Source organism: Apodemus sylvaticus, chromosome 3 (genome assembly GCF_947179515.1).
Source record: "Apodemus sylvaticus chromosome 3, mApoSyl1.1, whole genome shotgun sequence".
Lineage (NCBI taxonomy): Eukaryota > Metazoa > Chordata > Mammalia > Rodentia > Muridae > Apodemus > Apodemus sylvaticus.
This window is the reverse complement of record NC_067474.1, coordinates 165,766,879-165,784,551: the sequence shown is the minus strand read 5'-3', so window position 1 is coordinate 165,784,551 and position 17,673 is coordinate 165,766,879. Positions and strand designations below refer to the sequence as shown.

The 17,673-nt window shown below is 45.0% G+C and overlaps 1 protein-coding gene across 11 annotated transcripts in view; it reads right to left on the bottom strand.

Moving 5' to 3' along the window:
- The window catches only part of Rere (arginine-glutamic acid dipeptide repeats), a 332,839-nt gene that overhangs the window by 68,305 nt on the left and 246,861 nt on the right, over positions 1–17,673 (bottom strand). For all 11 annotated transcript variants that reach the window (XM_052178233.1, XM_052178237.1, XM_052178236.1 and 8 more), the window contains one exon: positions 13,740–13,838. In XM_052178233.1, coding sequence (XP_052034193.1) covers positions 13,740–13,838 — 99 coding nt within the window. The remainder of the gene's footprint in view (positions 1–13,739; positions 13,839–17,673) is intronic.

The window sequence follows — 17,673 nt, the reverse complement described above, 5'->3', positions numbered from 1 at the left end:
GCTGAGATTTGAACTCAGGACCTTTGGAAGAGCAGTCGGTGCTCTTAACCGCTGAGCCATCACTCCAGCCCCAAATTTGGTTTTATCATGGAATATTTTGGTTTTTCCATCTATGATGATTGAGAGTTTTGCTGGGTATAGTAGCCTGGGCTGGCATTTGTGTTCTCTTAGGGTCTGTATGAGGTCTGCCCAGGATCTTGTAGCTTTCATCATCTCTGGTGAGAAGTCTGATGTAACTCTGATAGGTCTGCCTTTAAAAGTTACTTACTCTTTTTCCCTTACTGTTTTTAATATTCTTTCTTTGTTTAGTGAATTTGGTGTTTTGATTATTATGTGCCGGGAGGAATTTCTGTTCTGGTCCAGTCTGTTTGGAGTTCTGAAAGCTTCTTGTATGTTCATGGGCATCTTTTTATTTAGGTTAGGGAAATTTTCTTCTACAATTTTGTTGAAGATATTTACTGGGCCTTTAAGATGTAATCCTTGCTCTCGTCTATACCTATAATCTTTAGGTTTGGTCTTCTTATTGTGTCTTGGAGTTCCTGGATGTTTTGAGTTACCAGCTTTATGCATTTTGCATTTTTTTTTTTGACTGGTGAGTCAATGTTTTCTATGGTATCTTCAGCACCTGAGGCTCTTTCTTCTACCTCTTGTATTCTGTTGTTAAGGCATGCATCTATGACTCCTGAATTCTTTCCAAGGTTTTGTATCTCCAGAAATGTCTCACTTTGTGATTCCTTTATTGTTTCTACTTCCACTCTTACACCCTGGATGTTTTTGTTCAGTTCCTTCACTTGATTGTTTGTGTTTTCCTGTAATTAAGGGATTTTTAGCCGGGGAGTGGTGGCACGCGCCTGTAATCCCAGCACTCTGGGAGGCTGAGGCAGGCGGATTTCTGAGTTCGAGGCCAGCCTGATCTCCAGAGTGAGTTTCAGGACAGCCAGGACTATACAGAGAAACCCTGTCTCGAAAAAGGAACAATAAAAGGGATTTTTGTGTTTCGTTAAGAGCTTCTGCCTGTTGACCCATGATCTCCTGTATTTCTTTAAGGGATTTTTGTGTTTCCTGTTTAAGGGCTTTTATCTGTTGACCCATGTTCTCCTGTATTTCTTTTGTTTTGTTTTTTCCGAGACAGGGTTTCTCTGTGTAGTTCTGGCTGTCCTGAAACTCACTTTGTAGACCAGGCTGGCCTCAAACTCAGAAATCAGCCTGTCTCTGCCTCCTAAGTGCTGGGATTAAAGGCTTGCACCACCACCCACCACCGCCTGGCTCTGGCTCTCCTTTTTTTTTGGATTTGGTTTTTTTCGAGACAGGATTTCTCTGTATAGCCCTGGCTGTCCTGGAACTCACTCTGTAGACCAGGCTGGCCTTGAACTCAGAAATCCGCCTGCCCCTCCCTCCACAGCTGGGCTGTGGCCTTGGTTTCTGTTGGTAGGGTTCTTGTGCTTGCCTTTCACCATCTGGTGCTAGTTGGTATTGTAGTCTCAGGCTGGAGTTTGTTCCTCCTGTGGGCCTGTAAGCCTGTGTCCTTACTCCTCTGAGCTCAAAAGTGAAAGCACTGCTGGGAGATCTCTCTCTCCTGGAGGGCTATGCACAGAAGGCTGTGGAGTCTCTCGGCTCCCTGGTGCAAATGGTGGCAGAAGACTTCTGTTCCAGCTGCTCCACTAATCTTAGGCCCTGTGTGCTCCTATCTGGTCCCCTCCAGAGAGAAGGGGGAGATCTCACATCTGCACTCAAAAGTGAAAACCTGCTGGGAGATCACTTGCTCCTGGCTGGCTATGCACAGAAGGTTGTGGAATCTCCCTGCTCCCTGGTGCAAATGCTTTGCTGCTTTCTTTAGAGACAGTCTCAGTCTCTCACTAGGTAGCCCATGCTGGCCTAGATCACCTGACTGGTTTTTTATATGCGGAGATATTTTTTAAGTTTTATTTTACTCTGTACCACTTGAAGGGGGACATAGAAATTCTCTGGAGTATTGAGCAAACACTGTCTATATCAACTAGACTCATCATACTCTAGATTAGTTTTACAGAACCAGTGAGGGCTCCTGAGCTTGTCCCAGCATTGCATCTTCCTCTGTGCTAACCTCCAGGGAAGGAACTTCCCACATTCTTTTTTTGTTTGTTTGTTTTAGTTTTTCGAGACAGGGGTTCTCTGTGTAGCCCTGGCTGTCCTGGAACTCACCCTGTAGACTCCAGGTTGGCCTCGAACTCAGAAATCAGTCTGCTTTTGCCTGCCAAATGCTGGGATTAAAGGCGTGTGCCACCACTGCCTGGCAAATTCCCACATTCTGACTTGTGTCCTTACAGAATCACTCCCTTCGGTTGAGGTTGTCCAGTCTGCCAGAAACCTTGTACTGACAGCCATTTAATGACTGTCTCTTCAATGGCATTTCCTTTCTATATACTTGGAAAGGGCCTAACTGTTGAATTAGTACAGGTCCTGAGAGAGGGGGCAACACTCATTTAAAATCGTCCACAGCATTGATGGATTCCCCCAGAAATCAGGGCTATTTGACTTTTACTTTTTGTGCTTTAAGCAATCGCACACCCACAGAGGCGGTTCCACAAGACAGAGGACTATAGGACACAACAGAAGAGTGGCCAAAGAATAAAAAGGAAACAACTGAGTGGGGAGACAAGTGTCTTACTCTGGAGGAATCACAGACCACAGAATAACAGGACACCAGCCTTCTCCCAGGGTGCTCAGAGGGCAGATAGGCGGACACTGTGGCCCATGCAATAAGATCTAATCTGCTAAGAGCAGAAAAGAAAAAAAAAATTCCCTTCCAGGCTTAAGGAAGGATGAAAGAAATGTTCCTTTCAAATAAGGGAAATGAATCATCCACACATTAAGCTCCTCTGTATCAGACACAGGTGAAAGGATGTTTCCCTAAAGCAAGCACATGAAAGGACACATGATGAACGATTCTTTGCTAATGACACACATGTATTGGTCCATCTTACATTGCTTTGAGCTGCATTTGTCAGGACTCCATAGAAGGAAACGCACCAAAAACCTTCTACGGATTCTAGCAGATGGATGTACGTGCGGAGGCAAGGCATGTCGAGGACACGTGATGTCTGGGGGTGTATAAATAGGACTTGATGGACAGTGATGGAGGCGGAGCCTGGCTTGCTGGTACAGCTAGCTGTTCAACGCTTGTGGGTCTCACATCTTCACTGAGGCTGAGGCCTGGCTGTCTCTGCTAGGTCATGTCAACTCTGCTGATTCCTGGTTGCTGTCCCGACTCTACTGAACTGGACTGCTGGTCTATCTGTGAAGAATTTGTGAGTGGATTGAGCTCCCACTGCAGACCTGTGAACTGAACTGCTGATTTCCAAACAAAATAGATGGGAGTTGCTCCAAAGAACCTTTCTAAAAAGGTCTATTCCCGCCCTAACCTTCCTTTCCCACTACCTCTGGTGGGTGGTGGGCTAAAAAAGAGCTCAAAGCATTAAGAACCATCATTTAAAATAGGCGTTTGAAAAAATTAATATTACAAAGAACTCTAGAGGCAGAGGCAGAGGCAGGGAGAAATCTTTGAGTTTGAGCTAGCCTTGTCCACATAGTGAGTTCTAGGCCAGCCATGGCTAGCTACATAGTGAACCGCCGCCATAAACAGACAACTACAACAAAAGTCAGTGGACACAGAAACTAGCAGACTCTGTCAAATAACAGTATCACAGAGATCCTTTTCCTGTGCAGACTTTCAAAGCTAACACTGGAACCAATGGAGAAAGTTCCTATTTAAATACTGTCTTTCCCAGTAGGTGATAAAATTCAGAGTACTGGCTTGATAATCCTAAATTGCTTCAAGTTTACCTCTTCCTTAACCTCCCAGTAATAGCTGTTCTGAGGCAGGAACAGGTCACACCATTTCCTTCTCAGGTATTTTTCTTATGTCTGGATACTCAGCTTCTTGCAGGAATGTGGAATTTGGGGTAAACACAGGTAGCACAGTAAACATTGCCACTCTGGTTATAAAATCACAATGCTTCAGACACCGCCCACTGAGCTGGTAGAGTGAGGAGAGGTTGACTCAAAACAGAAACCACAGAGACACACACACACAGGGAGGGGTGGGGCAGGAGGAGCAGACCTGCTCACAGGCACACCCATTCGCTCAGTTACAGCATGGAACGGAATTCAGAGGAGCAGGCATGAGCTTCAGGATGCCCACAGCCTGCCTGCTTCTCCCTTTCCCAGGCTCTCCTGGTACAACCACTCTGGGGCACTCACTAGAAGGGGAGTTTTCCCTTCCAAGCCAAGGCCCAACGACACTCAAGAGTTCCTTGTCCAGTGAGCAGATGCCCAGATGACCACACCATTATAGCAGTGACAACGGTTTAAACACACAGCAAGCCTAGACCAGACAGCCTCCTTTGTGCTCCAGTAAAGCACCCCACACTGGACAGGGTCTCTCACAAGGATGAGGGGACCACTGTACTGTTTCTTTAGTCCAGAATGTTCTTTTCCTATATATCTGCAGAGGTGGCTCTCAAATGTTTCGTATATCTTCACTCAAGAATGACATTTCAGGGCTACCTTAAGCAGAGGTCAGTGTGCTGCCACAATGCATGTTGCTTTCCTATGCTTTTCCTTATTTTACTGAGTTACTACTTGCCATTGGTATTAATTACTGCGTTCTGTGCAATGTCAACCCCATGAGGGCAGGCATATTTGCCTATTTTACTCTGCTATAGTCTCACTATAGAAACCAAAGTTGCCTGGCTAGACTTCAATCAGTAAGTCCAAATGAAAACCAAATAAACCCTTCCACACCCTGGCAGTAGGGCTACCCTGACGACTACTACCTCTACAGGAGAGGCCTTGGAGATCAGACAGAGGGATTACAGGGCAGGTGCTGGCTCTGAATGAGTTCCATCCTCAGGCACAGCTCCTGGTTTCTACCTCCTTTCTTTCCTTTCTCTCAACACTGAATCCCAGTAAGCAGTCTAGTATGGCTCATCATGAAAAGGCTCTGATCTTGATATACACAGAATGTTCCAAGAAGACACATTAAAAATGACTGTTCTGTTGCTAAGAAACTGAAGAAGAAAAGGTTTCCATCCTCTTCATTTATAAAATATCCACTTTGTCTAAGGAAGAACTACATGCAATTTCTCAAGCCCCCTCGTGTCTTGCTCTCATTTTTTTAAAAGAACAGAGAAAGATGATTGAGCGCTGAGAAGTGTATGCTAGCTCCATTTTTTAAAAATGTCCTTGAAAACAAGATGGAAAATGTGGTTTCAACAGCCCACTGCCCTAATATTTATGACTCTTTCAAGCTGAAGATATCCCCATTGTCCCTCTTAAGCAAAAATGAAAAAACACTCAATGAAAAGTAATCTCTGACTACAATGATTATCCTGAATTACAAGGAACAATCAATCCAGGGCATACTCATGTCCACTGTGGGTTCTTTCCCCACCTCTGCTCTGCTCTACCTAGCTCCAAGGTCCAAACACAATACACAAGCATAGACACACACACACAAACATGAACACACGCAAGCACCCACACTCTCCCACAGACACATGCACATATATATGCACTCACACACACCCCAACACACAGAGACACGTGGTTGTGAACACCCACACAGACACACACACATAAGCACGAACACATGCATGCACCCACACCCACGGACACGTGCTCGTGAACAATTACGTGTACAGAAAGATGGTGGAAGGCAGTCATTTCTGTCAGTTAGTTTATAAAACGATTCTACTGTTTAACAAGCTGTAAGGAGATATTTTTTAAATCCTTGAGAAGCATTTACAAGCACTAGAAGAAGGTCTTTGCCGCTAAAATCTCCGATGAGGCTGCAGTCTTCCCTTAAATATGCATGGCTTCATTATTTCCAAGCACCCTTGCTATAGTGTGGCCAAAGAGGTGTTGTGTTTTTCTATTTTTCCCTCTTAATTTTTTTTTTTTTTAGAAAGATTTATATACCCGGTAGCTGTCTTTAGACACTCCAGAAAAGGGCATCAGATCTTATTACAGGTGGTTATGAGCCACCATATGGTTGCTGGGATTTGAACTCAGGACCTTCAGAAGAGCAGTCAATGCTTTTAACCGCTGAGTCATCTCTCCAGCCTCTGTTTCCTACTCTTATAGCCCAGAACTTAAGCTGATCATTAGGAACACAATCAACGTAAAGGCACCTGTAATACCACACTGGACTTGAGAGAAGTCTAAAGCAAGAAGACTGCCAACTCTAGATGGGTCTGAGAAACAATGTGACCATGTCCAAACAAAACAAAACAAAACAAAACAAAACAAAACAAAACAAAATGTATGAAAAGGGAACAGATGGAGGAATAGTATGCATTCAGTTTTTAAAACAGAGGAAGGAAGCCGGGCGGTGGTGGTGCATGCCTGTAATCCCAGCACTCTGGGAGGCAGAGGCAGGCGGATTTCTGAGTTCAAGGCCAGCCTGGTCTACAGAGTGAGTTCCAGGATAGCCAGGGCTACACAGAGAAACCCTGTCTCAAGAAAAAAACAAAACAAAAGAACCAATGGATGAAGGGTAGGGTACTTAGCACAGAGAGGGTCATTCTTCTACCCCTTAAGCAGATATCATGTGATGATAAACATGACCAAGCAAGACACACATGTGTTTTAAATTACTTCAGAGTCTCCATAGGAAGGATGATATTTTTCAGCTTAAAGTTTTGTTCTAGGTGGCTCAGTGGACAAGAACACTTGTTTGTTCTCAAGGACCAGGTTTCAGTTCCCGGCACTCGGCACTCACATGGTGCTTAGAGCTAACAGTAACTCCAGCTCCAGGCGACCATCTGCCTCTGGCGTCTCCTGACACCCGTCTGCAGGTGCACACACCTGCAAGCTATGTTTTAAAAAACTGGCTGGGCATGATGATGCATGTTTGTCTTTAATCTCAGCACTCATGAGACAGAGGACAGGGTTTCTGTCCAGCTTCTTTGAGTTCCAGGCTAGCCAGAGCTTCAGAGTAAGACCCTGTATCAAACAAAACAAAACCAAACAAACCAAAAAACCGAACCAACCAACAACCCAAACAAAACCAAAATAAACCCCAATAACCCTGCAGTCAGAATTTCAAGTCAGGCTTGGTCACACAAGTTGAAATTCCATGTTTAGAAGGCTGAGGCAAGAAGACTGCTGAGTTCATAGTCACTGGGAGTTACACAGCATGACCTAATTTCAAAAAACCAAACCAAACTGGAGAATTCAATACTGTAAGACTCAATTTACATGCACACAACTCTGAGCATATAATTTAAACTACAATGTTATAAAACATGTATTTACATAAAAAGAGTCAATGAGTAGGTTCTAAAAATGTTCTAACCTAGGAGAATGGCATATATTTAAAATAATAAAAGCAATAGGTTCATCTTAAGGGTGTCAAGACAACGCCAGTCACCAGCATCACTCAGATGACTGTGGATCATCCACAACTAAGGAAACGCCCATCCCAGTCTCACCTCAGCCTTCCCCTATGCTGTGGACCTAAGGCTAACACCAGGACTCTGGGATCCTGTATATACTAGCTATTCCTCTGCAGTGTGCTGTCCCTCCTCTGCCCTCCCACCCCACCCCCAGCCCACCTCCGCTGTTTCTTGGATGTTGACTCTGATTCTGCTGTGGATTACATTTTCTTCAGCTGCCACACAAACAGTAAGTAAGATTCATTGTATTTCTGCCCCCTAAGCAGCTCGATCTTCTGGCACATCCTGAGGATGCCTGGCTGAAAAGAATGAACGATGAAAAAAATGTTTTCTCCAGTAGACTAGCAAAGGACATAACAAAGCCCCTGAGGTGCGGCTGGGGGAGACCCCAGGGTTTGGATTCTGTAATTAGGTAACTGCTTGGCCAGCTGCACTGCTCACTGCACTACAAACACTCAAAGTTAGTTTGCTGTGTCCTGTCAATTTCGAAAGGAGGCTGTTGATGTGTATCTATGATAACTAAGTTTTACACAGCAAGAAGAGTTAGACATTTTCAAGCTTATCAACCTGTGAATTAACCCACATACATGACTAATCTGTCACTAGTGTGATTTGGTTAAAAAAAAATCTTTTGACTAGATGGTTCACCTCAATGAATTATAACAAAACTGATATAAAATATTTAATGGGAAGCATATTTCACAATAAAAGCTATAGTTACCCAAGATGAGCGGAATCGCCCTGCTGTAATATTGTAAACCACAAAACCTTCACCTTGAATGGCACATTTTGCTGAAAGCCAGCAAGAAAACAAAACACAACACAAATGCAGCCCCGGAGCAGGGAGCAAGAGTGCACAGACAGGCGGGGGCAGGGCGCCCAACCCTACAGCCCTACAAGCCAGCCCAGCTCCACAGGGAAATGCAGGCCTAGAATTTTAACAAAGATTCAATTAGCATCCCAGTATTTCCTTAATCAACAGCTGAATGCTAATTAGAAGCACAGCAGCAAGCAGCAATGGAATCCCCTCACAACAAGAGCAGCACAGCCCCAGGGGCTTGCACTTGCAGACAGACTGAATTAGTAACTGCAGAAGCAGGGAAGGGAGACTTTGTCTTGCTCTGACTCTGTGCAGTTCAGACTGTGGCCTCTGAATTATATCTAAATGTGTTTATCATGTTTAATTAAAAACTTAGTAACCTAGGATTTGTGTTACTTTTAAAATTTATTTATTTTATGTATGTAAGTACACTGTAGCTGTCTTCAGACACACCAGAGAGGGCATCAGATCCCTTTACAGATGGTTGTGAGCCACCACATGGTGGCTGGGAATTGAACTCATGACCTCTGGAAGAACAAGCAGCCAGTGCCATCTCTCCAGTCTTGTGTTATTTTAACATACTGATTTGTTTTAATTTCCTTTTTTTTTCATCTCTTCATAATTTCCATCAGTTTGGATGATTTCTTGAAAAGAAATGGTTCTTTTAGAAAAAGGTGTATGAGATTGGTAAATCATCAATTTAACCCTCACAGACAGTACCCAGATATCTATCTATCTGTTCTGGCCATCCTGTAGGATACGGGAAGAACCATGAGTTTACACTCTTTCCTGAAGCACCTCTCTGATCTGACCAAGTCCATCTAACCTGAGACATGCCATTAGCTGAGTTACCAGGGTGATTCTTGTAATTGCTCTATGAATGCAGAATTTGTTTGTAGTATCTAGTTCAAAAATTGGCAAAAATTAGTTGTGCTGGCTAGTTTTATTTTTTGGGTTTTTAAGACAGGATCTGTGTGTGGCCCTGGCTGTTCTGGAACTCCTTTGGAGACCAGACTAGGCTCAAACTCAGAGGTCCACCTGTGTCTGCCTTCCAAATGCTGGGATAATGGTATATGTCACCACTCCCAACTGTGGTGGCTAGATTTATGTCAACTTGACACAAGTTAGAGTCATCAGAGAAGAGAGAACTTCAATTGAGAAAATGCCTCCATAAAAAAATAGGGCTATAGAAAAACTTCTATAATTTCTTAATTAGTGATTAATGTGGGAGGGTCCAGCCCATTGTGGATGTGGCCACGGGATGATAGTCCTGGGTTCTGTAAGAACACAGGCTATGCAAGCAAAAAAAAAAAAAAAAACACAGCACCCCTCCTCAGGCTCTGCATCAGCCCCTGCCTTCTGGTTCCTGCCAGTTTGAGTTCTTGTCCTGACTTCCTTCAATGATCAACAATGATGTGGAATTATAAGCAAAATAAATCCTGTCACTCTGGGACAGGGTGTTTCATCACAGCAGAAGTATCCCTGACTAAGCACTAGAGTGAGAGTGATTTTACAGCCGCAGGCTTGCTTCCATCAGTCCCGACTTCGCTTCACTTCTCCACAGAAGAGGAGAGGGACTATGACACAGGGGAAGGCATCCCACTGTCTCTAGGAGAGGCTGCCATGCTGCTGCTGCTCATGAATAAGAGCCTGAAGACTTCTCCAAAAAGTCAAATCCACCTGCTCCCAACCCCAAGACAGGGCTGCACTGCTTCTGAGTGTCCTAGAACTCTCAAACACAGGGACCAGCCTACCTCTGCCACCCAAGTGCTGGGATTAAAGATGTATACCGCTAAGCCGGCTATAAAAGTCTAAAATTTAAGGTCAATTTTGGGAAGCATGTAAAAGTTCTTACATCACTTCATAAATATTGAACAATCACCAGGCGGTGGTGGCACACACCTGTAATCCCAGCACTCTGGGAAGCAGAGGCAGGGGGATTTCTGGGTTCGAGGCCAGCATGATCTACAGAGTGAGTTCTAGGACAGCCAGGACTATACAGAGAAACCCTGTCTCAAAAAAACAAAAAACCAAACAAACAAAAAATCGACCAATCATTCCACATTTTAAAATGCTGGCCTCAAGATGAACTTTAGTTACAGCAGACAGTCTCTGCAAACAACAGTCTGCAAGCTCATTGCTGGGAGACTTTACCCTCACCATCAGTAAGTGCTCACCCCTAACAAGTTTATAAAGCAGGAATATAGTCAACTCCAACTAGAGATGGTCAGCGCTGGACGGAGCCTGCTGGCTGGGACACCTGCTGCTCCTGCAGAGGGAGCCATCGCCTCCCAACATCAAGCTGGCTCCAGCTCCAGGGCCTTCTGAGGTCTCTAGGAGGTCTCTCACCTTCAAAAGCATTCACTTGCTTATGTTTAAGTTTTATTCAAAACAACAACAAATCTAAAAATCAAAACTTTTAAAAAGAGAAAAATGTGTCTGTAATCCTAGCACCTGGAAGGTGAAGGCAGGAGAATGGGGATCAGGGTCAGTCTCAGCTACAGATGGGACATAAGACCTGAGCAGGCAGACGACTGAGCTCATCTTTAAGATACTGTCAGGGTCTACGCCAGCAATCCTCACCTTCCTAACGCTGTGACCTTTTAATACACTTCCTCAGGTTGTGGTGACTCCCAACCATAAAATTTCATTGCTACTTCCTAACTGTAATTCTGCTACTGTTATGAATCATATTGTAAATATCTGATATATAGCCTCCAGAGAGGCCTGGATCCAAGGTTTAGAACAAATGGTCTACACTAAGAGGGGAGAAGCTGGATTCTTCACGGAACAGTTGCTTGGCAAAGTAAGGAAATGCAGGTCACCTTTCTGTCCCAGCAGGGAACTCTGACCTCAGCATTTGCAACAATTTTGTGGCAGTCACTTAAGTACATGAGATAGCTACTGAGTTTATGATCAAATTAGCATGCTGGAGACAGCAGAGTAAAACTAACCAGAATGTTCCAAGTGCACAGCACACCAAGACAGCAGAGTCAGAGGGAGTGAGGCATATGCACCTGTGTCAGCTTGGAAACACTGTGGCTTATCCCCATCATTCCCAGGGAGGAACTCACCAGAGAAAATGTGGTGAACCAAAGAGATGGGGCCTTCACCACAGCGGATGCCATCACTACAGGGGAAGCCAAGGTGGCAAAGGAAAGAAGGACCACCTTGTTGCCATTGCTAGCCACTCAGACTTGATGCAGCACATCAGAAGCTTCCTCCAACTATCAATCATGCATTGTGTCACCTTCCAGATTTGAGGCTTCAGAAGGCAAGCTTAGCTTTCACAAACAAGGGAACCATTATGTCACTGAGCTCTGCAAGTCTGGGTGACTACCAAACTATTTCTCAAACAAGAAGCAAACATGACAAAAATGAGCCAAACCAATGTGTGCTCCACAGGTAAGGGTCATTGTCCCACACGTGGAGCGTCCACCACTTTGGGGACCCTGTTTTGTTTCTCAAAACAAAGCTGGATTCTTTCTGATGCCCAAGGCTCCTCCCTCAATCCCCACCCTTCTGCAGCAGCAGAGCCAGCATTAGAGGAGCTACAGAAAAGGAATTCACCCGTCCCTCTGTCTTTTAGAAAAGCAGAAAAGAAGGCTCAGTTGTGTACTCTAAACATTCCACAGGGAATGAGAGGTCATGCCAGAAAGACAGGGGAATCAGGGCTAGAGCGGTGGGAGGAGGGGCAGGAGGGAGAGAGCAGGCTCAGAGCAGCAACCAGAGGAGGAGGGGTGGGGGGGTAGGGGAGGACGGTGGGTCAGGAGAGATGCAGCTGCTCAGGCTGCAGGAATGGATGGATACAAGGCCATTACTACACTCGCACAGGCATGATGCCCTGTGACAGGCCAAGGCAGAGGGATATCTCAATCTAGTTACACAGCTGCTCTGTCCTTTCCTCCCCTGTATCTTTCTCAACAAAGGCTTTTTCAGAATTGAAAATCGTACCAATTGGAATTCTAGCTCCTTCCTATAAAAAATAGGTTTATGGTGAAGGTGTCCCAGCATGACCTCTCAGAACAGCTCAACTTTTTGTCTTTTGCTTTAGCCATCACCTGAACATAAAATCCCTGGGGCTCTGCCTTCTCTGCACATGGGCCTTACCCTAATGCCCACTAACCAGAAAAATGTGTTTGTGGAGTAAATGCCAACATGTCAACCACAGTTCCCCACTTGGAGACACGTGTCCTGCCCCTGGGACCACTTCCTCCCCTCCTCCCTCTGCCCTCTCTTCACAGTGTCCCAGCCACCACCCTCCTCCCTGTTCTCTCCTCACTGTGTCCCGGCCACCACCCTATTTCTTGCACATACCATTCAGGTTTCACGTAAGTGCCTAGACTTTTCTCCCTCCCCAAAGGTCTTCCTGCCCCCACCCCCAGCTCTTTAAGGCAGTGCCCCGCCCGCCCCGCTGCTCCATCTTAGCCTATTCTTGTTTCCTGGGCATTTCCCACTACTAGCACATACTGAACTCAGAGGGTCTTCCTCTTAGGACTCTAAGAAATATCATGCTCTTAACAATGCTCCTAGCATAGGACCTAGCACACAGTAGACCTGCCGTAAATACTGTTGCATGAAAGTGAACAGTATCACAGAAAGCACTTTTAAATACTTTTCCTCAGCATGCTTTAAAATGGAATTGAGGAACTTTCCACCAACTCTGTATTTCACTTGCATTTGACCTCAAGGGCAAATGTCAGGCAGTCACTGTGGTACTGCAAAGGCATGGAAACCTGTGAACTATCTACAGCAACACCTCTCAGAGTCACTGGCAGCAACATAGCTCCATGAGCTCTGTGGGATGTGAACTCGGGGTTGTACATCTATGTTTGTGGGCTCCTTTCCCTCCCCATCTCCTTTAGTGGTCAGTGCCTTCAGCCTGAGGTACTAAATTCAAGTCACCAACAAACTATTCCAGGTTCTGGTTTTTGACATGGTTAGGACATGGTTAATAGGGAAGTATCACACACTATCCTGCACCAAAACCAAAATCACACCAACCTTGTTTAGGAGTAACTGTTAAACTCAGAGAAAATGTCCCCATCACCTACGGATCCTAATGATATTAAAATAAAGTTTTTCTTGCAGGTTTTCCCTGGTGTGTGACACATTACAGGTACCTCTCAGATTCAGCAGAGGACACAGGGTGTTCTGCTGTTTTGTTCCTTTGAGACAGGGTCTCGCTGAACTTAGAGAAAGGCTGGCAGACAGCAGCACACAACCCTTCCATCACAACTCCTCACGACTCGAGAGTCACAGATGCACAAGCAATCACACTCAGCTTTAAAAAAAAAAGGCACTAGGGATTTGAACTCAGGTCCTCCTGCTTGTATAGCAAGGGCTCTTCTCAGCATAGCTGTTCCCTTTTACCATGAACAGTCTGTCTTCTGAATGGGCCCCTTCCTGCGGGGAGCAGGGAGGGTGCATATGAGAAGAACCTTCCCAAAGGCCCAGAACACAAGGCACACGCCGATGCTCACCACTTCGTCCTCTGTCCAGCACTTTTCGATCAGCTTGGGCACAGGCTTCTTCACCAGGCGCTGCAGGGCTTTGCCGGCATCATAGCTGCTTTCATGTAGCTGAGACAACAATGACCTTAGTTAATTAACCGTGCCACACAGACATGGGGCAAATCAATGATTACAAGTCCCACACCTTCCTATTCTCTCTCTCCCTATATTCTTTTAGAGGAACCATACCTTGTGGTAATCTGCTGCCACCCGATCCACTGTCCTCCCCACGCAGCAATCCCCATCCCTGTTATTGGGACTGTCCCTTTATGGTACAAGTATGGAGGGTTCAGCTCCCAGCATGATGCCACTGGGAAGTGTTAGAACTTCGAGGGGGAGGACCTGTACAGGGAGGAACTATACAGGGTAGGTTTGTTCCCACACATGTTACGACTTAACATGTTTCCTTAAATACACGCACAAAAGGTAACCGGCTGAGCAACCACATATTAAAACCTGTGAAGTCATGGGCAAAATAAACCAACCTTTTTGATTTAGCTCAGATATTTGCTATAGTAATAGAAAACGGATTTGCACAAGGAAGGGGACAAGTAAAGCAGAGACCATTCTGGCACTAAGAACAACATTAAGGCTTGGTGGGGTGGGGTGGGGTACACGGGTGCATGTCTTTAATCCCAGCACTCAAAAGGCAGAGGCAGCAGCCTGAGGTCTGAGGTCAAGGCCAGCCTGGTCTACAGAGAGAATTCCAGGACAGCCAGGGCTACACAGAGAAACCCTGCCTTGACAAGCCAAACACAAAACCAAACATGCACGCTCTCACACAGACACATACACAGACACACCCCAAACCCCATCTACAGTCAACATTTGTAGAACACATGGCCTGGCAGAGTGCTCAGCACACACACACACACATGGGCACGCAGTGCCTTCACTAATCCTGTAAGAAAAGATGTAAGAATGACTGCCACACCATCTCACAAGCTAGGAAACCACAAGCCCTGGAAAGAAGAGTACAGACGCTCACCATGAGTGGGAGTCAAGACTCAAACTCAGCGAAGCCTCCTGCTCCTGCTCCACTCGTTTGCTTTGATTTTTTTGTTTTTGTTTTTGTTTTTTGAGACAGGGTTTCTCTGTGTAGCCCTGGCTGTCCTGGAACTCACTCTGTAGACCAGGCTGGCCTTGAACTCAGAAATCTGCCTGCCTCTGCCTCCCAAGTGCTGGGATTAAAGGAGTGCGCCACCACATAGCCTGGCAGTTTGCTTTGATTCTTTGAGACAGGGTCTCTCAGCCTGTCTCTGCCTCCTGCGCGAGGCTCTTAGTCCATTCTTTCCAAAACAGGCCAAGGACAGACTAGATTGTTTTCTAGTCTTTTTAGTGAAGTAATTTGCTAAAAAGTATTAAAAGGGTCCAAAATATAGACTTTCAAAAGACATAATTGTGTACCTGCAGCTCTGAATGAAGCAGCTGGCCCTTCAGAGTAGCCACCTTTTCTATGGAAGCACACACCCACAGGTGGCTGCACCAGGCTGCAGGCTGCTGCAGCCAAGGATCTGACCTCCCCTGCCCCACAGGGCACTCTGCCAGGCTTCTACAGTCCACCTTTCCTTTCAGATGGTGATGAGAGCCACTGGGCAGAAGGATCCTCATGCTGAAATCTCCACCTTCTACCTGCAGTACCTCTAAAACCTTGGCTGAAATCTGTCTTTCTTCCTATCACAGCTTAAGATACCTGGAGACATACTTGTTTAATTAAAAGAATAAAGGCCTTCAAGTCCTGTCCCTCGGCAGACTCCACCCAAGTGGAAGCCTGTTTACCTCCATTGACTGAGCTTTACCATCCAGTCTTCTGCAGCCTGCCTTCTTTCAGATGCACAAAAAGACAAAAATAAAGTCAGATGTTCATACTCAGCCTAAAACAAGGGACTGTTTGCCAGGTTCTCTAATACATGAGGACTTTTAATGAAATGAAAATGAACAGAAGGAAAATTTATATGCCTATTCAATTTAAAAAGCATATTTTAGTGATAATTTAAATCATGATGATAAAATTGAAACTTCTAATAAAAAACCTCAGGGCAAGAAATTAATAATATTTTATAAGCAGTTATTCTAGTGTGTGGGATAATGATAAGGCAGCATGGAAAACTATGAGCCATGGAGAGGATCTGATTGCATAAAAATCCCAGCCAGCATTTATGAGCAAATAACTCGTAAGAGTAAGTCTTGCTGGACTGGTAAGTTCCAGGTTCAGTGAGAGTCAATCTCAAAAATTATTGTGGGGAGGCGCTAGCTCACACTGCTCTCCCTGAGGTCTGAATCAGTCAGTACCAAGCAATCAGGTGGCTCACAACTGCCTGTAATGCTAGTTCCAGGGGATCCAATGCCCCAAGCCCTGAGGGCACATAGACATATACCCAGGAGTATAAGTAAAAAAAAAAAAAAAAAAAAAAAATTTAAAAGGGTAAAGAGGGGGCTGGAGACATGGTTCAGCGGTTAAAAGCACTGACTACTCTTCCAGTCTTCTTGAGTTCAACTCCCAGCTCCCACATGGTGGCTCACAACCATCTGTAATGGGATCTGGTGCCCTCTACTGGTATGTCTGAAGACAGCTACAGTGTACTCGAATATATAAAGTAAATAAATAAAAAGAAAAGAAAGTGGATAATGATTAAGGACAACACAAAATGCCAACTTCTGGCTTTTCCATGTACACACATACAGGAACTGGGCTCAGAGATGGTTGCTCAGAAGGGAAAGTCACAAGAGAGGAAGCACCTGCCTCTGCCTCCTGAGTGCTGGGACTCAAGACTACAGGCATGTGGCACCAGGCCTGGCTCGGCTCCACTTTTATCATTTTCTAGACTGAAGACTGGTGAGGTTATAAACAAAGCCATGTAATACTGCAGTTCATGAAATTTCATGAGAACTCTATTATAGTACACAGGAAATTGCTTCTAAGAACATACAGCCTGGTCTAGAAGTGAGCTGATATCGAATGTCATTAATCCTGTCTGCCTCTGGGAGAACTAGACAGAGCTTTAGGCTACAGTTGGAGAAATATGAGTGGCTACTGGACATGTGGCTGGTGGTTTGCCACTGCTGCTTGCGTAAGACCCTCAGCTGACTTTTGTGTAGGGTGCTAGAAGAAGAGACACCTCCCCACACCCCTGCGTATATGCCTCCATCTGGACGTGCTTCAGACCACATGATACCCGAAGCAACCGTGATGGCAGCCTGAGTCTCCTCTGCTCTCCAGTTCCAATGTTCAACAAGCAACTGACCTATTGGCAGCCTAGCCTCTTAACATATTCTGGCTTCTACCAACCTAAGCTCAATTAATTCTTAAGAACAACTACCCAATTCTTTTCTGAAACAAACATACATCTGGAAAGCACAGAAAATCTTGCTAGAGGGACCTCCACCTTCTATTATTATTACTATCATTATTATTATTATTATTATTATTATTATTATTATTATTATTATCATCACTATTATGACCTTGAAAAAACCAAATTTATTTCAATTCTATGTATGTGTATCCCTGCATGTAAGTCTGTGTGTGCAGGCACATAAGTTCAGAAACCTGTAAAACGCAGGTCCCTTGGAGCTGGAGTTACAGGTGATTGAAAGATGCCTGACATGGATACTAAGAGTCAGACTTGAACCTTCCTTTTTTGTTGTTTTTGTTTTTTGGAGACAGGGTTTCTCTGTAGCCCTGGCTATCCTAGAACTCACTCTGTAGACCAGGCTGGCCTCGAACTCAGAAATCCACCTGCCTCTGCCTCCCAAGAGTAGGGATTAAAGGCATGTGCCATCTCTGCCCAGCAGACCTGAATCTTCTGCAAAAGCAACATACGCTCTTAACCGCTGAGCCATCCTGCCACTGAGGGATACCATCTTAATTTAACAATCAGTCACACACAGTTGCTAGGACTCC